Genomic DNA, 22,805 nt, shown 5'->3' with positions numbered 1-22,805 from the left:
TGTGTGTGTGCGCGCGTGTCTGCATGTGTCTGTGTGCGTGTGTCTCTGTGTGTGCATGTGTGTGTCTGTGTGCATGTGTCTGTGTGTGCGTGTCTCTGCGTGCGTGTGTCTGTGCGTGCGCACCCGCGTGTGTGTGAGAGATAGACACACAGAGAGGGCGGATGAAGGAGAAAGGGAGCGGGACAGAGACAGAAGCTTGAGACCCCTGGATTACCAGACCTAAATAAAAGAGAAATAAAATAAGCCTTTGGGGCCGCTGAGCACCATGCCGGTCTAAGCCAGCCATTCTCAACCGGGCACAGTTGTGCCCCCAGGGGGACGTTTGGCAATGCCTGCAGGTGTCTTAGGCTGGCAGCACGTGGAGAATGCGAATTCTCCTGGCACCTGGTGGCTGGTGCTCAACACCGGGCAGCACGCGGGACGGGGCCTAGAGAGTGGAGCCCAGGTTGAGAAGCCCTGCACCACCTGGTTCCACGTGCCTAGTCTGTCAACTCCGATTCTCAACCCCGATCTCTCTCTCTCTCTCTCCCCCCATCCACACCTCTCTCTGTCCTTCCCCATCTCGCCCCCCCCGAACATCTGTTTCCATTCCCTCCCCCATCCCCACTGACCCACCCCACCGTCCTCACCGCTCCTCCACCCCCAATCTCGAGACCACGCCCTGCTCTCACCGACCCCTCTGCCCTCCCTCCTTCGCTCCCCCGCATGCTTTCTCCGCACATCCTATCTTGCTTCTGGTGTTTGTCCGTCCTTTATTTCTGCTCACCCCTCTGGTATCTCCGCCGACCTTCCCAATCTTTCCTCCCGCCTTCTCGCTCACCGTGATCCTTTCCCGTCTGAGCGTTACCATTTCCATCCTCCTCCGGCCGCGTCTGGGCATATCTCCGTCCACCCCGCCAATGCCGTCCACTGCCCTGTGGGACTCTCACTTCGGGCCCATGCATCGCCCGCTCCTACATCCTTTCGCTCCCCTGGTGCTTGTCTTCCTCCATCCTTCTACCTTCCCTCGGCCCGCCTTCCTCACCCTGTCCGGCACCCATCCCCACATCTCTGCGCCTCTGGCCATCTGTCCCGCGCCCACAGCTCCCGTCTTGTTTCTCCCCCCAGCCGGCGGCCCCGTGCGACCTCCTGCGCGCCCCATGCCGCCCCTCCTGCTCCTCGGGACCCTCCTGCTCCTGGCCTCGACCGCCCGCCAGGCCGGGGCGCGCCCGTCCAACGCCACAAGCGCCGAGCCCCCGGGCCCGCTGCCCGCCCTGCTGGCGCACCTGCGGCGCCTGACCGGGGCGCTGACCGGCGGCGGGGGCACTGCGGGCGCGGGCGCCAACGGCACCAGGACCAGCCCCGCGAGCGGGACAGGCGCGGCGGCGCGGGCGCCCCCTCCCGCCGAGCTCTGCCATGGCTACTACGACGTTATGGGCCAGTACGACGCCACCTTCAACTGCAGCACGGGCTCCTACCGCTTCTGCTGCGGCACCTGCCACTACCGCTTCTGCTGCGAGCATCGCCACATGCGCCTGGCGCAGGCCTCCTGCTCCAACTACGACACGCCGCGCTGGGCCACCACGCCGCCGCCGCTGGCCGGGGGCGTCGGGGGTGCTGGGGGTGTGGGCGGGGGGCCCGGGCCCGGCCAGGCGGGGTGGCTGGAAGGGGGCCGGGCGGGGGGTGCAGGGGGGCGCGGGGGCGAGGGCCCCGGGGGCAGCACGGCCTACGTGGTGTGCGGGGTCATCAGCTTCGCCCTGGCGGTGGGCGTCGGCGCCAAAGTGGCCTTCAGCAAGGCGTCCCGTGCGCCCAGGGCGCATCGGGAGATCAACGTGCCCAGGTATGTGAGCGCTGGGGCCCTAGCTGAGTGGGGCCTGGGGGCGGGGCCTGGGCAGTGAGAGGTGGAGCCATCTGGTGAGGGCGTGGCTACAGGGGTGCCTGTGCAGGTTCAGAGACGCGGGAGGCCTCCACCGCGAGCCTGGGCGCGGAAGCCTAGGGATATGGGCGGGCCCTAGGGATAGGCGACAGAACGGGCCTGGCTGCGGAGTGACGGGTGAGGCTCAGGCCTTCATTCGCCCAACAAATTATTTTTTGAGCACTTTCTGTGGGTCAGCAGCTGGGGATACAGCAGTGAAAAAACAAGGTCCCTGCCCTGCTGGGTAAACCTGACTTCCAACCCCAGGTCTGCTGCCTGCGGTCTGCGTGACCCTGGGCCTGTCCCTCCATTTGCTTGCCTGTAAAATGGGCCTAATAACTGTTCCCCATCCATTCAGACTGTAACGAAGATTAACTGAATTGATTCAAGTCGAGTCTTGGCACATGGTAAGCCCTCAATAAATGTTGGCTGCCATTATCATTAAACGTTAGTGGTGGAGAGAGTACGCAAGCAACCACATATGCAATATAAATTTAGGTATTGATAACCGCTGTGAAGAAAAGAAAACAGCATAACAGGTAGAGAGTGGGGGCAGAGGGTGTTGCTTTATGCGAAGTGGTCAGGAAAGGGACCTGGAGCGGAGACCTGAGGGGAAGGAGCAAGCCAAGCAGGGATCTGTGGGAAGGGCATTCCAGGCAGAGGGAACATCAGGAGCAAGCCAAGCAGTGATCTGTGGGAAGGGCATTCCAGGCAGAGGGAACAGCGCGTGCAAGGGCCCTGGTGGGAGTACTTGCAGGACAGTGAAGGGGCCCATGAAGCTACAAAGCAGTGGGCGTGGAGCAGATTTATTCTGAGAGTGATGGGGGAGCCTCTAGAGAGCCCTGAGCTCCGGCGCGAAGCCATCTGATAATTTCAAGAGTTCCTGGGCTGCGTGTGTGCGGCTGGATTGCAGGGGACAGGGGAGGAAGCGGGAGACCCTTTAGGACACTAGCAATGAGCCAGGTGAGAGCAGGTACCGGGAGCAGCACTGGTGGTGAGAAGTGTCCCGTTGGGGATTTATTTTGGAAGTCGAATCTGCAGGACTGCTGAGGAGCATGAAAGAACAACAGGAGTCAGGGATGATTCTAAGGTTTTCGGTCGCATAGCCGGACGAATGGGGCACACTTTATCACCATGGGACGGCTGTAAAAGGAACGGGAGTGAGGTCCCAAGTTCAGGGTGGGGCAGGTGCCCAGTGGGGACGATGTGGGAAGGACCACAGGGGGGTTGGGTCCAAATGAATTGAGGAAGGGGCTGTTTCAGGCAAGAAATACGGTGGGAGGAACCTTGGGGTGGGCGGCGCTCAGCTTGACATTAGCGATGGGCGTGGCCAAAGGCGAGGAGCCCGGGGCGAACTGACAGACTCCCCCAGAGGGAGAACAGGGAGGGAAAAGAAGCCTGAGCCCTCCCTCTCCCTGCCCCCACCCACGTCCCCAGGCCGCTGACCGTCGCTCTGCCACCTCTAGGGCTCTGGTGGACATTCTGAGGCATCAGGCGGGGCCTGGGACCCGCCCGGACCGGGCACGAAGCAGCTCCTTGACCCCGGGGGTCGGGGGCCCCGACAGCATTCCCCCGAGGACGCCCAAGAACCTCTACAACACCGTGAAGCCCTCCAATCTCGGTGAGTAGAACCTGGGAGTTGGGGCTGCTCTGGCCACGCCCACCATACATGTAGCCCCGCCCTCCCAGATACCCCGCCTCCCCGTTGCCCAGGCCCCGCCCCCAGTCCTCTAGACCCCCGCCTCCCCGGATAGCCCCACCTCCCGCTGCCCAGGCCCCGCCCCCAGGCCTCCAGCCCCGCCCTCCCCGGATAGCCCCACCTCCCGAGGCCCAGGCCCTGCCCCTAGTCCCATCCACCGGCCTCTGCCATCTCTGAACCATTACGGGTGGGTGCCATGGACTCCGGGGTGATTTAAATTTATACATTCTCAGCCCCTGCACTTGAGAAAGTCCGTGTCTGAGCTCCCAACAGCTCACAAGAAACTCACAAGAAAGTACCTAATAACTGCATTGGAACGTGTCCCGAACCACACAGCCTGGGTCTGAATCCTGGCTCTGCCACCGCCGACCGGGGCAAACCGTTTCACCTGTCTGGGCCTCAGTGTCCTCACCCATGAAACCAGGAGCACAACAGCACTCACCTCACAGGGTTATCGTAAAGGTCAAGTGAACCAATGACCGAAGACTTAGAGCAATGCCTCACACAGAAAAAGCGCCATACAAATAGGAGCAGTTATTAGTGTTCTTCTATTTTATGATGAGTTCATCAGTGGGGAAGCCCAGGGAGCTGGAACGGGTTACAGGAGGAGGAAGGCTTCCCCCAGGCAATGCTATTTGAGCAATGGCCTGGAGGGTGAGGGGGTTACTTGGGCCAACGGAGCTCAGGACGGCTGAAGCAGAGTTTGCGGGCCAGGGAGAGGGTGTGCAGACACCTCGGGAAGGACCTGAGCACCAGGCTGGGCTGAGGAGCTCTGCCTTTGTCCTGATGGCAGTAGGAAGCCATGGTAGAGTTTAGAGCAGGGATGGGCAACAAAGTCAAAAGTGAGTGGAAGAATGATCTTTCTGGAACCCGTGTGAAGGGGGAGGGATGAGACGAAGAAGGCCCAGGGGGAGGGTGGATGGTACTCCAGGCTGGACAAGGCCTGGGCTGGGGTCAGAAATGGAGGGGAAGAGGTGGGTTTGAATAGTAGTAATAAAGAGCAGACATTTGAGGCGGATCTTGAGGGGTAAGTAGCAGTTCTTCAGGCAAAGAAGGAAAGGAAGGAATTCAAGGCAGAGAGAATAGCATAACAACATGTGCAAAAGCCCTGTGGCAGGACTGAACTAGGCTCCTTCAGGCAAGGCATCAGCTGGAGCCAATCTAAGCCAAGTAATTCCTGGCTTAGATTTTGTCCTGTGGGTGACAGCCAGACATGGAAGGAGTTTGCAACAGCAGAGGGGCAAGGGCAGGGGCAAGTGTGGGTGTCAGGAATACTACCCTGGGGGGCTGATCTTGAAGAGGGGGCTGGCCAGATGGCCAGAAGGCTGATTTGATGGTCCAGGAGGGAGAGGCAGGTCAGAGCAGAGATTCAGGAGGTAGCAGGGATCAGAGCTGGGGACCAAGTGGACGTGAGTGGAAATCCTTCCGCAATACCAGGACAGCAGCACCAGCTGGGAGTGAGTGATGACAGTAACGCCACTTCCTTTCTTGGTCCCCACAGATAATCTGCACCACAACTACCTGCACCTCAACGTCAACAGCCCCAAGCACCATGCCACCACGATGGGTACGGACTAGGGCTGGGCTGTGGGGAGGACGAGGCTCCTTTCCTTCCCTGCCTTGTACTGAGCCTGAGCTGGGGGCCCAGGACGGAGCAGGCATGAGACCCTGTGAGCCCTGACCCCCCAGTCTAGCCAGGTAACCAAGCTAGCCTCGGCTGCCCAGTTTGAACACCAGAAGTGGTCATCTCCCTCACACCTGGGTTGGTGGGAAGATGAATGGAGTGGACTGCCCCTCCAGCCTGGGGCCAGGCACACGGCAGGTGCCGAGCAAGAGCTAGCTGCCTCTCTTCCTGTGACATGACCTGCTGCCCCAGCAATGAGCCTGTCTCCTGGGGGGGGGGGGGGAATGAATACGGGGGTCCTGGCCTGCTGGTGCTCTGAGGGGCTGGAGTCCCTGGTTTCCACTTCCTAAGGGGCTGGGGGCTGGAACTGCTGGGTCTGAGGGAGAGGGGCTGGGCTGACCCCTGCCATGCCCCTCTGCCCCAGATTGGCGCGCCGTTCCACCACCCAGCCCCTCCTTGCACTACTCCACGCTCTCCTGCTCACGGTCCTTCCACAACCTCTCGCATCTGCCCCCGTCTTACGAGGCTGCTGTAAAATCTGAACTCAACCGCTACTCCTCCCTCAAGAGACTGGGTGAGTCCCAGGAAGGGGAGGGGCACAGGCAATGGGGTGGGGTGAAGAGCCAGGGCCTGGGTTCAGAATGGTGGAGAGTGGCCCAATTGACACTGAAGGTGCTTTTTTTTTTTTTAATGTTATGTTAGTCACCATATATCATTAGTTTTGTTTTGTTTTGTTTTTAAAGATTTTATTTATTTAATTGACAGAGAGAGAGAGAGACAGCGAGAGAGGGAACACAAGCAGGGGGAGTGGGAGAGGGAGAGGGAGAAGCAGGCTTCCGGCTGAGCAGGGAGCCCAATGCGGGGCTCGATTCCAGGACCCTGGGATCAGGACCTGAGCTGAAGGCAGTCGCTTAACCAACTGAGCCACCCAGACACCCACATCATTAGTTTCTGATGTGGTGATCCATGATTCATTGTTTTCATAAAACACCCAGTGCTCCATGCAGTACTTGCCCTCCTTAATAACCATCACCAGGCTAACCAATCCCCCCCTCCCCTCTAAAACCCTCAGTTTGTTTCTCAGAGTCCATAGTCTCTCATGGTTCATCTCTCCGTCCGATTTCCCCCCCTTCATTTTTCCCTTCCTTCTCCTAATGTGACACTGAAGGTGCTTTTTAAAAATGCAGATTCATGCTTTCCTAAGATCTATTGTATTCATCAGTACCTGTATTTACAATTAACAGAACTTAAGCAAACAAAAAAAATTTTTTAAAGGCAACTACATTAGCTGGATAATGGAAAGTCTTGAATCATGAGCTTCAGGTATGGCTGGATCCAGGAGCTCAAAAGCTGTCTCCAGGATTCGATATGTCTCAGCTCTGCTAAATGGTGGGCTGGCTTCATTTTCAGACAGATCCTTCCTTAGTGGTGGCAAAGAGTGACCTGAGGAATTTCAGGGTGCCATTCTACCAGCAGGAAAGCATCTTTCCCAATGATTCCAGCAAAAATCCCAGGTCTGGAGCCTACTGGCCCAAACTGGGTCACATGCTTGTCCCTGAACCAATCACTGTGACTCCGGACATTTCTGGGTCAGTGGCAGTAGCCTTCAGACATTTTTAAATTGAGAGCCACATTAAGAAATGCTTTTTAGGGGCGCCTGGGTGGCTCAGTCGTTAAACGTCTGCCTTCGGCTCAGGTCATGATTCCAGGGTCCTGGGATTGAGCCCCGCATCGGGCTCCCTGCTCAGCCGGGAGCCTGCTTCTCCCTCTCCCACTCCCCCTGCTTGTGTTCCCCTCTCTCGCTGTGTCTCTGTCAAATAAATAAAAAATCTTAAAAAAAAAAAAAAGATAACCCTTAAAAAAAAAAAAAAGAAATGCTTTTTATATTATCACCCATGAGACACATGTATATATGCATATTTTTTAATTAGAGGAAAAAATTTGAAACTTGTTATTATGAACTTTTTCAAACATACCCAGCATTAGAGGAAATTGTAAAATGAATCCTCATGTTCCCATCACTCAACTTAAAATGAGCAACATTTTGTTAATCTATACTCCCTTTGCCCCAGTTTTTGGTGGATTGTTCCATTTTTTACTTTTTTTAAAATTTTATTTTATGTTATGTTAATCACCATACATTACATCATTAGTTTTGGTTTTTTTAAGATTTTTATTCATTTTTTGACACTCCCACTCACTCTCCCACTCCCCCTGCTTGTGTTCCCTCTCTCGCTGTCTCTCTGTCAAATAAAATCTTTAAAAAAATAAAAAATAAAACAAACCCTAGGTATTGTCACTGCATCCATTAATATTTCCGCAACACAAATTAACTGAAATAAAAACTTTATGAACTGGTACTCACCCTTATTCCCCTATTATGTGTATGCTTTCTTTCTTTCTTTTTTTTTTAAGATTTTATTTATTTGACAGAGAGAGAGCACAAGCAGAGGGAGCAGCAGAGGGAGAGGGAGAAACAGGCTCACTACTGAGCAAGGAGCCCGATGTGGGACTCAATCCCAGGACCTCAGGATCATGACCTGAACCGAAGGCAGAGGCTTAACTGACTGAGCCACCCAGGGACCCTTAGATACTTTCTCTTTTATGTAACTTTTAAAAATCTTTTTCCCCACCAACCTCCTTAATCTTTTTTTTTTATTATTGATTTTTTTAAGTAATATCTGCACCCAATATGGGGCTCAACTCAGGACCTGGAGATGAAGATGGGGATGCTTTACTGACTGAGCCAGCCAGGAGCTCCTGTGTGGATGCTTTCTGATAATTTTTTATTCTACTTCATTTTCAAAATGCCAGTCACCATCCACAAAACTGACTTCATAACCCATGAATAGGTCACATTTCCAAGTTTGGAAGAAAAAAAAAAAAAAAGGAAGTCGCCCCACATCTACCGGCTCACCATCGTGTGTGGGGCCTAGGAATCTGCATTTTGGTCACATAGCTAGCCTGATTGTTTCGACTGGTTGCAATGTGGGACTCAGCCACCTGTTCCCAGGCTAATGACCAGGGCATTCTGGTGATGTCTGGGGTCCTCGTGGGGGTGGGATGTACCGAAGCCAGGGGATGGGGGAGGTTGTGGGCTGGCTGAGGACTTACCTCTATGGCTTTTCCCCCCTTCCCCCAGCTGAGAAGGATCTGGACGAGGCCTACCTGAAGCGCAGGCACCTGGCGGAGATGCCCCGCGGGACGCTGCCCCTGCATACCCTTCGGCGACCCGGCACGGGGGGCGGCTACCGCATGGATGCCTGGGGCGGCCCGGAGGAGCTGGGCCTGGCGCCCGCGCCCAACCCGCGGCGGGTCATGTCCCAGGAGCACCTGCTGGGCGACGGAGGCCGGTCGCGCTACGAATTCACCCTGCCGCGCGCGCGCCTTGTGTCGCAAGAGCACCTGCTCCTGTCGTCGCCCGAGGCCCTGCGCCAGAGCCGGGAGCACCTGCTGTCGCCCCCGCGCAGCCCCGCGCTGCCCCCGGAGCCTGCCGCCCGCGCGGGCCTGGCCGCGTCCCATTCCAACTTGCTGCTAGGACCCGGGGGGCCCCCCACGCCGCTGCACGGGCTGCCCCCGCCGCCCGGCCTGCACGCGCACCACCACCACGGCCTGCACGGCTCCCCGCAGCCGGCCTGGATGTCGGACGCCGGCGGGGGAGGGGGCACGCTGGCGCGCAGGCCACCCTTCCAGCGCCAGGGCACGCTGGAGCAACTGCAGTTCATCCCCGGCCATCACCTGCCCCAACACCTGCGCACCGCCAGCAAGAATGAGGTGACGGTCTGAGGCCAGGCCCGGGGGCTTGCGGGCTGCGGCCTCGCCGGCCCCCATCCCAGCCTGGATCCCCCAACACACACTAGGGGCCTGGGACCCAGGATCAGCCTGTGGGCAGGGGACTGCCTCCGAGGACACTGCTTTGGATGAAATTGTTACCGGAGACAAAACCTCCTTCTGGGATGTCATGGTAGATAAGATCCCTCCTCCTATGTCACTGTTTGAGGCAAGGCCTCTTTCCCATGACGTTATCACAGAGGAAGAGCCCTGCCTGTGAGGTCATCACTAGTGAAAATGTCTGTGTTCTGTGATGTCATCACAGGGACAAAACTTTCTTCCCATGAATTCATCACAGAGGAATAGGCCCACCCCTGAGGTCACCGCTAGAGGCCATGTCTCTGTTCCATGAAGTCATCACAGACTTTCTCCCTGTGATGTCACAGCAGAGACAATGCCTTGTCCTATGACATCATCCCTAGAGACAAAGATTCCTTCCTGTGAATGTCATTGCAGAGACACATCTCACCCTGATGATGTCATGTCTGGCACCAAAAGGCCTCTCGTGACATCATCACCACCAGGAAAATGTTTTCTTCCAGAGAAGATGTCTCTGTCTATGATGTTGTCACTACAGACAAAGCCATCTTCCTGGGACACATCGCAGGGGAAAGGTCTTGCCAACTGTGTCCTCCCTGTACGTACGACCTTTCCACAACACTGTCACAGGGACTCTGCCTCCTTCCTGTGATGCCATCTCCAGAGAAGGTGCCTTGCCCTATGACATGATCAGAGGGACTGTGCCTCTTCCCATGATGTCATCACCAGGGATGATAGCCCGCTTCTGTGATCTCACCTCTGGACTCTGCCTGTCCTGGGGTGATGCTCTAATAAGACACCTCCATGCCAGGTCATGAGAAGGCAGGGCATGCCCCAAATCCATGGCAACCCTGGGGTCACCAGAGAAAGTGCTCTGACCTGAGGAGTTGTCTGAGGGAATGTCATCACTGGGGAGGCAACCCCAACTGCAGAGGTCTCCATCGGGATGAATGGTCTGACTGTAGGTTGCTAGCAACGGGCCCCCACTGAGGTTCTGTCCCAATGCTGTGATGTCATCACCAGAGACACTGCCTGCTCTGGAGGGCCATCACTTGTGATGATGTCACCAGAGTTTCCGCCTTGTCCTGCCATGACTTAACTTGGTCACTCCTTTCCCTGACACCAGGGACATGCTCTGCAGGATCTCCACCAGACCCTCCCTCTAAAGGGTGGTTGGGCCTCAGATCCCACCCTGTGCAGTGATGTCACCTCCTGTGTGACTCCTGGAGGACAGGACTCCCAGACTGGCTTCTGCTCCCAAGGAGGCCACTCTGGCCCACCAGCCTCCCAGAGTCCTGGGACTCATAGTGGCCCAAAGGCTGGTGTCACATCTTTCTGCCATAACTAGAGACATCGTCGCCTCTGTCAACAAACTCCTGGCTTCCTGTTGGGGGTGAGGTGGGATGGGGTTGGTTGGGGTGTGCCCACTATTAATTTTGCTGATGATATCATCAGTACCATAAGACTTCCACCACTCATGATGGCATTGTACCTGGGGTCAAATGCTAACCATGCCTGACGATGACATCATTTCCCAGGATTCCCTATGACCTATGGTGTCTTCATCTCCCAGGATCTACCACACCATTGTATCATCATCATCTCCTAGGATCCACTATGACATATTATGTCATTACCTTCCAGAATCCTCTATGGCTGATGGTAACATCCTCTACCAGGATCCACTAGTACTGATGATGCCACCATTTCCCACAGTCCCTGATAATTGTGGTGTCATTACCTCCCAGGATCCACTTCAACCATGATGTCATCACCTCCCAGGAACCATGAGAACCAATGGGGTCATCACCTCCCAGGATCCACTTCAACCATGATGTCATCACCTCCCAGGATCCACTTCAACCGTGGTGTCATCACCTCCCAGGAACCATGAGAACCAATGGGGTCATCACCTCCCAGGATCCACTTCAACCATGGTGTCATTATCTACCAGGATCCACCATAACCATAGCATCATCATCTCCTAGGATCCATGACACCAAAATATGTCCTTTACTAGGATCCACTTCAACCATGCATCATTATCTTCCAGGATCCATCATCTTGAGTGTCAAGTACTACAATGGCTGTATTTCAATTGTTTTCTGGGGTCCCATGGCACCTATAACTGTTCCCTTAAGGGGAACTGGCACAATACACACCATTTTCCCATTCCTTCAAAAAGGGAATAGGTGGGGGTCCCTCTGATGACATCATCCTTAGCCCCTTCTTAATGATGTCACTGCCTCCCTCCTGACTTGAGCTGATGCCTGCATCAACCCCACCACAGACCTGGTCTTGGCCAGACTCCATCACCCCCTGGTGAGGGCATCCAGGCCCCTCCCAATAACTCACCGCCCTTCACCCATCTCATCGGTGACAGGGTCAACACAGAAAACTTTTATCATCACGGGGGAGGAGTGGGATGGGCTTCACAGTCCTCAGGTGACATCACTGCCCCTGTGACCTGGACCCCCACCCAAAACAGCACTCCATCGGCTTGGGCCAAACTCTCCTCAGAGACCCCATGGGCTGGGTGGACAGCTGCTGACTTCCCTGGGGCCTTCACTCATGTCTCCTGCTGGCCTGGTCCTGGAGCAGGCACATCTGGAGGGCCATGGCCACTGCCAAGGCCATGGGGGGGGAGGTGCTCTGCATCATCTCAAGATGGTGGAGAAGCAGCATTCTCTCCTTATCTCCCCCTCACACACCAGGGAGCCTCCAGGGGTTTTGGGGATTCCTCAACACCCAATGCACAATTTGCCCCAATTCTCTTTGTATATAGCCATGTTGCGGGGGGGCGGCCATTCCCCCACTCTTAAAGGGCTACATACCCCCTCCCCAGCCCCCAAGGCAAGGTGAGGGGGTTCTTCTCCCTCCTCTGGGCCGTCCCCCTCCCTCTTCTGTCTCCCCCCAAATATTGGCACCTCAGCTCACCCCTTCTCGTCAGGAGCCTGGGGCAGATAATGCCCTCAGCTCCCAGCACCCAGGGGAACTGGGGAGCTACCCCAATCTACCTGGGCCCCGTGTCCATGCTTCTAGCTGCTCCTGTGGGCTCCCCACAGTCCCATCCAGGGCCTCCCCATGCCCAGCGCCCCTCAGGCAGACTGTGACTTCCCCCAGAAAGGAGCCAGCTTGAGCGCCTGCCCCCTTTCACACCCCGTTCCCTCTGCTCACCATCCCCACTGAGCACTCAGCTTTCCCCAGCCGCCTGGAATACAGGGGCTTGGGGCCTTTCAGCTTTCGTACACCCCCCACGACTTGCTGTCTCCTGGCCTGGATTCCAGGTATCTTGTTCCCCTCCCCCCACTCACTCTGCCACAGGCTGCCTGACCTTGGGGCCTTGATCTCTGATCTCAAATAAGCCATAGTGGGGAGAGGTCTCAAGGGGGTGAGGAAGTGGGCTTGTCCTGCCTGATCCCCCTCGATGCTTCCAGAGCTGGACCTCGCCATCTGAGTCTTCCGTCCCCTGACAAACCGGCACTCGCCGCGCACTCACACACACACCCCGTTGTGGGAGGGGCAGGGGAGGGGTGCAGAGAGAAGATAACCAGTTCTAGACCAGAAGACTCTCCACAGCTTCTTTATCCTTCCCTCTCCCTGCTCAACACCAAACTCTTCCCCCAGTCCCTTGGTGAGGACAGCGGCGGAGTGGCAACTTGGTATTTTTTGGAATAAACATGTTTCCTGAGCCCGGGTCTCAAGGTTTACTGTCGGGAAGAAATGGGCTTCCACCTCCGTGCTTCTGTCACTGGGGAGTCCCCTGCGTGGCCGAGGTGGGGGGCAGGCATCTAGGAGTCTTTATGGGTGGTCAGGGCTGCCCCTGAGTCTGCCCCCAAGCCCCGAGTCAGGGATGGAGCGTGGCGCCTTTACGTCCTCGGCATCTTCCTAAGAAAGCCTCTTCTCTCTGCATTTCAGCATTTGTTTGCGTCTCCTCTTCGCGTTCTCTGGCCCAGTCTCACTGCAGTGGGGTGCTCTGGTAGTTTGCTGGGGCTGCTGTGACAAGCATCCGAAGCAACAGCAACGGGCCACCTGCTGGTTCCTTCCGAGGCCAGTGGGAGAGCTGGTGCTGGGCCTCTCCCCCGGCTCTCTGCTCAGCTGCCACTGGCTGGCACCCTCCACATGCACATCACCTTCTCTCTGTCCTTCCTGTCTCTGCACAAATTCCCCCAAAGTTGATGAGGACACCAGTCCTGTTGGAATGGGGCCCACCCTCAGTGACTTCTCTCAATCATCTGCAAAGACCCTATTCCCAAGTAAGGTCACATTCACAGGTCCTGGAGGAGAGGACTTCCATAGCTCTTTGAGGGGGCGTGATTCAAGCCAGAACGGGGCTGTGGCATGGCACCGTTCATTCAAATACCAGCTTTTATGAAAACCAGGAAGCATTTCCCCCAGGGCATTAAGATACTAGCGTAGTGACAGTAAGAGCTGCCCACCCACCCCCATCTTAGTGTCTTGACTATAAACCACAGTAGAGAGAGGAGATGCCTCAGGCTTGGCTTTATGGACTTTAGGACACCTCTCCCCTAGGGGCACCCAAGTGTTTGTTGAGAATTGTAGGCTTCCATCTTGCACTGAAGGGCTCATTTGCACATCCCTCTGGGTGTGGGTTGTGCACGTTCATTTCAGTATTGACTTTATCATTAAGAAAACCCCTTCCTGGGGTGCTTGGCTGGCTCAGTAGGGGGAGCATGTGATTCCTGATCTCAGGGTTGTGAGTTTGAGTCCCACGTTGCGTGTAGAGATTACTTAAAAATAAAATCTTAAAACAAAAAAAGAAAAGAAAACCCTTTCCTCTCTGGTGCATTTAAGTGTTTCCCAAATTTTAGATTTTACTCCATCACTCAAGGTTCTCCAGAAAAACAGAGCCAATAGGACATGTGTGTGTGTACAGATTCATTTTAAGGAACTGCCTCGTGATTGGGGGGGGGGGGGGGGCTGGCAAATCCAAAGTCTGTAAGACAGGTCAAGGAGCTGGAAATTCAGGCAGGTCTTCTATGTTACAGCCTTGAGACAAAATTCCTTCTTCTCTGAGTTACTTCAGTTTTTGGTTTTAAGGCCTTCAACTGATTGGATGAGCTAGAATCATCTCCTTTACTTGAAGTCAACTGATAAAATTAATCACATCTACAAGGGGCTCCTGGGTGGCCCAGTCAGTTAAGCATCAGACTCTTTTTTTTTTTTTTAAGATTTTATTTATTTGAAAGAGCACAAGCAGGGGAAAGGAGCAGAGGGAGAGGAAGAAGCAGACTCCCTGCAGAGGAGGGAGCCCAACTTGGGGCTGGATCCCAGGACCCTGGGATCATGACCTGAGCCTAAGGCAGACACTTAGCCAACTGAGCCACCCAGGCGCCCCAAGCATCAGACTCTTGATTTCAGCTCAAGTCATGATCTCATGAGATCTCTCTTGAGATCAAGCCCCACATCAGGCTCTACACTCAGTGGGGAGTCAGCTTGAGGTTCTCTCCCTCTGCCCCTCCCCCCAACTCTCTCTCGCTCTCTCAGATAAATACATCTTCTAAAAAAAAATCACACCTACAAAATACCTCACAGCAACATCTGGACTGGTGTTTGACCCAACAAGTGGGAACATGAAATCTAACCATCACACCCTCCTTGTGCAGAGGTGCTTGCTCCTAGCTTGCTGGAGGAAGACGTGGGATCTGTGTTTGAGAAAGCCTCGTCCCCTTCAGTATAGTTAAGTGTTCACCACTGGCCAGATTGCACCTACTTGGGTGACTTGCCTGGCTAGAGATTAGTGGGGCAGGAGGGTATGCGAGTATTGCTGGTGTGCTCACTTGTAAAGCCTGGTGGTGAATGTAAGCGCTGTCTGCATAGTCTCAGAAATCACTTTTCATTGATGTCTTTGCAGATGACTGGGTGTGTGCGGGTGACCATGCTGTGCATCTGAGCATGGGTTTTCTGAGCACTCAGAGATTCTCCTCCTAGAGACACAGGAGGGCTGTACTTCCCTGCCCCCTTGAGATTAGATGTGCCTTTGTGACTGGCGTGAAGTGGGAGCAGAAGTACCTTGCCAGGCAGAAGCTTCTGAGAGCCAGGGGCAGACGGATCCCCATGTTCTTCCGTTTCCCCCTGCTATGGTCACTGGCAATATTCCAGGTAATGCCTGCTCTGTCGGCCTGGGTCCCAGACAGATCCGCCAGAGCCCCGGAGTAAGGGTGCTGCCAGATGAGGACTTGAACCAAGCCTCAAAGGACATGTGGTGTGAAGGAGAAATAGCCCCGTTCCTTTAGCAACTGGGGCCTTGGGGCTACTTGTTACTGCAGCGTAGCATGGCCAATCCTGGCTGGTACGGGTGGCCTGTGGCGGGGGTGGAGATGGATGGTGAGGGGCTCTTCAACATCTACTCTCTGTGCTTCCAGGTTTTTGGTGTCAGTGTATTGCCTATTTAAAAACAAAATCAGTTTGAGTGTAAATGTAAGTGGGGCCGGCTCTGACTGGCATCCCCCTGGCTGGGCATATGCCCGGGGGTGACTGCGAGCTGAGAGATGCCAGTCCCGGCGCTCAGTCCCGTGGGGAGACCAGCTTCCCACCCTGAGGTGGAATGCCAGGGCTCACAGGCACACAGTTTTCATTCAGCACGGCCTCTCCTTGCCAGACGCCTTCTTCATCTGTGCTCCACCAAGAAGAAGAGAGCAGTCTGATCCACACGCCCCATTCCTCAGTGGGGCCAGTCAAAGCTCAGATCTGACACGAGCATTTCTGCCTTCGTGGCCTGACAAGCACTCAATCTTCAACTGTGGCCCCTGCGCAGCTATCTTAACCTGTTTGACGGGGCAGGTCTGCGGCGTCTCAATTCTCCACCAGATAACTTCGTGTTTCGAAATGATTTCAAACTCGCAGAACGGACACAAGAATACGTCCAAGAACCCCTGTGTACCCTTCACCCATTCACCGATTGTCAACATTTCCACACACTGCGTTAGGATTTTCTTTCCCTACAAATATCCTTTTTTTCCCTCCAGAAGCATTTGAGAGTAAGCTGCATACGTCATACCGCTTTATCCCAAAAGGGACATTTCTGAAGAACAAGGACATTCTCTTACACGTCCACAGGACAATGATCAAAACCAAGCCCTTCACACTGATAAAGTCCACGTTCAAGTTTCACCAATGGTCCCCATATTGTCCTTCAGAGCAATTTCTTTTCAGCCCCTGCTACGTGGGGACAAGCACTGCATCTGCTTACCATGTCTCCTGAGCAGTCCCTCTGCCTTTTTCATGACACTGACACTATTCTGTGCAACGTCCCTGCACCGGGCCTGAGGTTCCCTTGAGGAGAGGTCCGGGCTGTGTACATCTGGCAGGAGAATCTCAGCAGTGATGCTGACCTCTTGGGGCATCAGCGTTCGGGGAGCCCAAGCCCTCAGCCTTGACCCCGTGGCTGACCGAGCACCTTGGTAAACAGGAAGCACCCTGGCTGAGGGTCCTGTGACACCTCAAGGCCACGGTGCTCTTCAAACTTCCACCTGCTGCCTCAAACCTCCACGGGCGATTCTCTGGCCTGAATCAGTTGTTACTGTGGTGTTTGTCGATTGATAATTTGCTAGTTTTACAATTCCTCTGGCATTTGCTAGCTTTTGCATGTGATCCTCCCAGGGAAGAGGATCCAGTCCCTTCATCACACTGTGAGACACCAGGGATTCCAACAACAACAAATTCACCCTCATTCTCAACTGCAGCAGGTTTTCCATATCCTGCAGACACGTGGAAGTCGAATATTGCAGCCCCCACCCACACACGGTTGGGTTCTTCCCGATTTTCATGACTATAAACAATTCCCCAAGGAACATCTTTTGCATCCCACTGGGTGTGTTCACTTCTTCCCCCCCAGGATGAGCTCTCAGGAGACGAATGTCAGAGTTGGAAGGTTTCAAAGATTTGCAACTCAGGGGCGCCTGGTGGCTGAGTCGGTGAAGCGTCCTACTCTCGGCTGTGGATCAGGTCATGGTCTCAGGGTCCAGGGATCCAGCCCCATGTCAGGTGCCACACTCAACAGGGAGTCTGCTTGAGATTCTCTCTCCCTCTCCCTCTGCCCCTCCCCACTTCTCAAATAAAATAAACGAATAAAATCTTAATAAATGAACATTTGCGGGCGCCTGGGTGGCTCAGTTGGTTAAGCGACTGCCTTCGGCTCAGGTCATGATCCTGGAGTCCCGGGATCGAGTCCCGCATCGGGCTCCCTGCTCGGCGGGGAGTCTGCTTCTCCCTCTGACCCTCCCCCCTCTCATGTGCTCTCTCTCTCTCATTCTCTCTGTCTCAAATAAATAAATAAAATCTTAAAAATAAATAAATAAATAAATAAACAAACAAACAAACATTTGCTACTTGTGTGGCGAGCTGCACCCTGGAAAGCCTGTCTGCTTCCACCCTTGCCAGCACCGATCTGTTGAATCTGGGTGTGCATCGGGGGACCGGTTTTACAGGCATCACAGGAAGCCCCTGGTGCCCGAAAGCGTGTTTGTATCCAGCGTGCAGTCGGCCCTGCTGTCTAGGATTTGTGGAGCCGAAACAAGCCAGCGGTGCGTTTCCTTACCAGTGTGTCCATCACTAGAGGCAGGCATATTCACCCATCAAGGAAGGCCACTCCCACCCCGGGGAGCTCCGACGTCTGCTCCCGGGACCTACTGCATGCCGGCAGATGCCGGGCGGAGAGACAGCAAGGCCACCAAGGGCAGAGGCCTCAGAGAGGAAGATGGAGGCGCTTGCGCACGTAAAGATGCTCAGCCACGAGGCGGGGAAAGCAGCGCACAGGAAAGATAAAGCACGTGTGTCTGCCCGTGATGACGTGTATCTTGAAGACTGCTGATATTCAGGCTCATGCCCACATCAGGACACTGACAGAGGCTGCATCCCGCCTGGAATGATTTCCTCCAGATTTCCACACCACGTGCTCCCTCGCTTCCTTCAAATCTTTGCTCAAATGCCTCCTTCTCGATGAAAATCTACCCAGACCACCCAGCCTAAAATTCCCTCCCCCAGCGTTCCTGATACTCCTTACCCTGCTCTAATTTTTCCAATAATTAGTATCATTTCATCCTTCCAACTTTTCTTACAAACTAGCCCAAGACTCTCCCAGTCTTAGAGCTGAAAGTCCCGCATCTGGGGCAAACCAGGACAGCTGACCACCCTGGCTTTCGTGCTTATGGGTTGACTATCTCTCTCCCTGCTGGAATGAAAGTCCCAGGAAGGCACTGTTTGGTTTCCTGTCTTGGTCACTGATCCATCCCAAGCACCTGGAACAGCACCTGGCAAACAGTTGGTGCTAAGAAAACAAAACAACAACAAAACAAAAACCACTTGTTGATGAACAGGTCAGGTCCTGATGATGGTGGGGATCCAAACAAGGACCACTCGGGAGAACTGCAAACACACAGGCTCTTTGTGCAAATCTCAGTTCTAGGAATTTCTCCAGAGAAGCTCCCAACTGCGCCCAAAGATAAATGTTCAAGCGTGCTCACTGCAGCTTCTAGCCCACCAGACTCAACCTGGCGTAAACGCCCGCTGGCGGGAGAATGCGAGAAGCCGCGGCGTGCTCCTATTGAGGAGCAATGCACAGCACCTGGTCTCCACACTCCCACAGGGGGCACGTGTGGCAACGCGTGGGAACTTGTGGGAACACGGACTCGGACGTCTCTAGGTCAACCTCCAGGTGTGGGGAGGACCCCAGGGTGCTAACAGGGGTACCTGAGGGGGTGGGAGCGTGGGGGGAGGAGGGCAAGGGCAGCACCTCCAGATTTTACTGGGTGCACCTGGGTGACTGCGTGAATTCCCCCCAAGTACCTATGTCTTTCATAACTTAATACAAATGAGCAGGGGAAATGACGATTAACTTGTGAAGCCAGAACTCAAGCTGAAGGGACAACCTGAGCTTCAGTGTATGAGTCTCCGGGCCGCCAGTATTCAGCACCCCGCCCCAGTCTCCCACGCCGACTCAGAAGGCCATCGCTAGGCCACCTCCTGACTAGTTCTCAAGTCTGTCCCCTTCTCTCCAACTGCCATGCCACCACACCAGCCCACGCCAAGACCAACTGCTGCCAGGTTTCCTGCTTCCGCTCCAGGCCTCCAATCCAGTCTACACATCAGCCCCGAGCTAGCCTCAGTGCGAATACCAAACCCACTCACCACCCTACCCCCTCAGAACTCCTCACTGGCTCCCTAGGGCTCTGAGGAGCCTGGCCTTCAGGCCCGCAGAGCCTAGCCCCCCGCCCCCCATTCACACCCCATACATACAACTCACCAATTTAAAGTGCACGATTCAATGGTTTTTAATCTACTCAGAGTCATGCGGCCATCACAATTTTAGGACCTTTTCACCATCCGAAAAAGAAAATCTGCACCCATTAGCTACCCCCTCCCTGTCCCCCATCCCCCACACCCAGCTAGGCAGTCACTAATCTACTTTCTGTATGTATGGATTTGATGATCCTGCACATTTCATGTCAATGGGATCATACATATGTGGGACTGGTGCCTGGGTGGCTCAGATGGTTAAGCGCCTGCCTTTGGCTCAGGTCGTGATCCCAGGGCCCGAGGATCGAGCCCCACATCAGGCTCCCTGCTCAGCTTCTCCCTCTCCCTCTGCCACCACCCTCGCTCATGATCTCTCTCTTAAATAAAATCTTTAGGGGCGCCTGGGTGGCTCAGTTGGTTAAGCGACTGCCTTTGGCTCAGGTCATGATCCCGGAGTCCTGGGATCGAGTCCCGCATCGGGCTCCCGGCTCGGCGGGGAGCCTGCTTCTCCCTCTGACCCTATCCCCTCTCATGCTGTTTCTCTCTCTCTCTCTCTCTCAAATAAATAATAAATAAAATCTTAAAAAAAAAATAAAAAAATAAAATCTTTAGAACTAAAATAAAGTAAGATAAAATACGTGGTCCTTTGTGACTGGTTTCCCTCAGCATAACATTTGAGTCTCCTCCATCTTGTAGCATGTATTAAGAATTCCGTTCCTTCCGGGGCGCCTGGGTGGCTCCGTCGTTAAGCATCTGCCTTCGGCTCAGGTCATGATCCCAGAGTCCTGGGATCGAGCCCCGCATCGGGCTCCCTGCTCCGCGGGAGGCCTGCTTCTCCCTCTCCCACTCCCCCTGCTTGCGTTCCCTCTCTCGCTATGTATCTCTGTCAAATAAATAAATAAAATCTTAAAAAAAAAAACCTATAAAAAAAAAGAATTCCGTTCCTTCCCACGGCCGTGTAATGCCCTGCTATGTGGCTATTACCACAGTGGGTTTGTCCATCGTCAGTCAATGAGCTTCTGAGTCGTTTCCACCGTTTGGTGGTCCTGAGTAACGCTGCTACGAACATCTGTGCATGACTAGTTGTGTGCACGGATGTTTTCATTCCTCTAGGGTAATACTGAGGAATAGAATACCGGGTCACATGGTAACTCAGTGTTTAAGCACTTGAGGAATTGCAAGAATGTTTTCGGAAGCAGTGGTAGCGTCTTCCCATTCCTACCAGCTGTGTGTAAGAGTTCCAATGTCTCCACATCCTCTCCAACACTCGCTAGCATCTGTTTCTGTAATAACCACCCTAGTGGTGTGAAGTGGGATCTCACCGTGGTTTTAATTTGCATTTCCCTGATGGCTGATGATGTCGAGCCTTTTGTCACATGCTTATCGGCCACTGACAGATCTTTCACTGCCATCAGCGACCCTTCTCAGGCCGCTGCCCTGCCTCTGCCCTCACCCTCCTCTTCTGCACCCCGCAGTCAAGTGGCCTGGAAAGACCTGAGTCCAACGGTGGCGCTCCTCTGCTCAGCACCCTGCAGTGGCTCCCCGTTCCCTCAGAGAACAGGCTTCGAAGGCCCTGTGTGACACCACCCCAACCACACACACCTCGTTCCCCCATGGCCCATCCTGTTCCCGCCACACCGGCCTCCCTTCCATCCCTCCCATGTGCTGAGCCTGTGCTCCGGCTGTTCCCACGCCTGGGAAGCTCGTCCTTGGACACACACAGCTCCCTTCCCGCCTTCCTTCAACCCTGGGTTCCAATGACACCTGCTTGGTGAGGCCTACCCTGGCCACCTGGCTTGTAAGATTCAGCATGGCGCTCACATCACCTGGTACCCCGAGCCCCTTCCTGCTCTACTTCTTCTTCCACAGTTCCTGCTCCCTTCCGTGCACCCCAAGTTTTACTTATTTGTTCGATTGGTTTATGTCTGCCTTTCCCACTACAGGGCAAAGAGGTGCCCTAAGCAGAATGGTGCCCAGCACACAGTAGGCGCTCAGTAAATGCCCGTTGAATGAATAAACACCTCCGATCTATATGGCACTCTGCTAGGGGCTGGGGAGAGTCCCTGCTCTCCTGGGGCTGGTCTACTCAGAGGTGACAAATTCTGACAGACCCGGATCAAAGAGGGTGAAGTGAACAAGCATGGGAGTGGAGGTGAGGGACGATAAGGTGATCCAGGGCCACAAGGAGGAAGAGGAGAAGACAAGGGACCCACGTCCACGTGTCCTCCAGTGAGACAGCTTGGCTGATACTGGGGACCCACAGAAAGGTGGCCCAGGGGAGAGTGTGCTTATGGCCGCGGGGGGTTTACTCAAAAGGTAGTGGGGCAGAGGACACTTGCAAAGTTTCCAGCAGGGATGGTGCGTGTTGGGATTGGGATTCCAGGGGCTGGTAAACACTGACCTACCCGAGGGCCACTCGGGGCACCACCTGCTTCTCTAGACAAAGTGTGACTGGAACACACCCCCGCCCCCGCCTTGGTCTGCATATTGGCTAGGCCACTCGGGCTGGAGCAGAACTGAGTCCCGGGTTGGGTTTGCTGACCCCCATTTTAAGGTGACTGTTCAGGGCGCAGGCGACCCTTCCCTCTCCCCCACACCAGGTCCTGTTGACTTGCACGGAACCCCATCACCTCTCCCGACCCCACGGCCACAAACCTGCTCCGCGGGCCATCACCTCCACCTGCATGGCTGCGGTCAGCTCCTCTTTGGCCTCTCTGCTCCTGCCCGGAGGTCAGACGGAGTCATGTTCTGCTCAGAACCTCCAGCGGCTCCTCCTTGAAGGAAATAACACACTGCTTACTGGGCGGCCGGGACTTGGGACCTCCCTGCCTCTCCCCTACCTCTCTCCCCTCAGCGCCCTCCACTCGCCAGGCTCACTGACCCAGCCCTGCCGGCTTCCTGGCCGCGCCTGAAACACACGGGGTGTGATCCCCTTGCCAGGCCCCGGGCTTGCTGTTCTCTCTCCCTGAACGCTTCTCCCGTTGACCTTCCCATAGCTCAAGGTCCCCGCCCGCCCTCCCTTTCTCTCCTCCTGGCCCTGATGTACCCTTCTTCAGTCTTTATGTTCTTGCTTGCTTGTCTGGCTCCCCCAGGAGGGTGCGAACTCCACGACAGCAGGGGTTTCAGCCCTTTTACTCTGCTCATTCCCAAAGCGTCCTGCCCGCACAGCACCAGCGCTCAAATCCGGAGCGGAATCCTACAGCGATGCACCGGACAGGGTGGTCGCAAGCAAGGGGCCTGACCAGGCATGCAGAGGACGAACCGGGTCTGGCCCAAGGCGGTACGTGCTACCTAATAACCACCGTTCTCCTCATTTCTGTGTCTTTTGGACGCACTCTTGCCGTAGGACCCGGTTTGACTACCTTGTCCCTGCTGCTGGGACACTGCGCCCCCAGCGCAGGCCTGCGGAGGGGGGGAGGCCGGGGGCCCGTCGGGGGACACCGCGCAGGCCTGCGGGGGGG

The 22,805-nt window shown here is 55.1% G+C and overlaps 1 protein-coding gene and 1 long non-coding RNA gene across 2 annotated transcripts in view; one reads left to right on the top strand and one right to left on the bottom strand.

Moving 5' to 3' along the window:
• SHISA7 (shisa family member 7) overlaps nt 1–10,072 on the top strand; it is a 16,899-nt gene extending 6,827 nt beyond the window's left edge. Inside the window, exons 2-6 of the mRNA XM_034986233.1 lie at nt 1,108–1,819; nt 3,361–3,515; nt 5,095–5,160; nt 5,642–5,791; nt 8,360–10,072. Coding sequence (XP_034842124.1) covers nt 1,140–1,819; nt 3,361–3,515; nt 5,095–5,160; nt 5,642–5,791; nt 8,360–9,003 — 1,695 coding nt within the window. The 5' untranslated portion in view covers nt 1,108–1,139 and the 3' untranslated portion in view covers nt 9,004–10,072. The remainder of the gene's footprint in view (nt 1–1,107; nt 1,820–3,360; nt 3,516–5,094; nt 5,161–5,641; nt 5,792–8,359) is intronic.
• LOC117997944 overlaps nt 1–22,743 on the bottom strand; it is a 45,623-nt gene extending 22,880 nt beyond the window's left edge. Inside the window, exons 1-2 of the long non-coding RNA XR_004675928.1 lie at nt 22,391–22,743; nt 22,000–22,118 (exon numbers count right to left, since the gene is read on the bottom strand). This is a non-coding gene — a long non-coding RNA (uncharacterized LOC117997944). The remainder of the gene's footprint in view (nt 1–21,999; nt 22,119–22,390) is intronic.
• Between the last annotated feature and the right edge of the window lie 62 nt (nt 22,744–22,805).

Source organism: Mirounga leonina, unplaced genomic scaffold, assembly GCF_011800145.1.
Source record: "Mirounga leonina isolate KUSES-001 unplaced genomic scaffold, KU_Mleo_1.0 Mir_376, whole genome shotgun sequence".
In the NCBI taxonomy this organism is placed as follows: Eukaryota; Metazoa; Chordata; class Mammalia; order Carnivora; family Phocidae; genus Mirounga; species Mirounga leonina.
The sequence above is the reverse complement of the archived record's forward strand: the minus strand, read 5'-3'. Positions and strand labels throughout refer to the sequence as shown.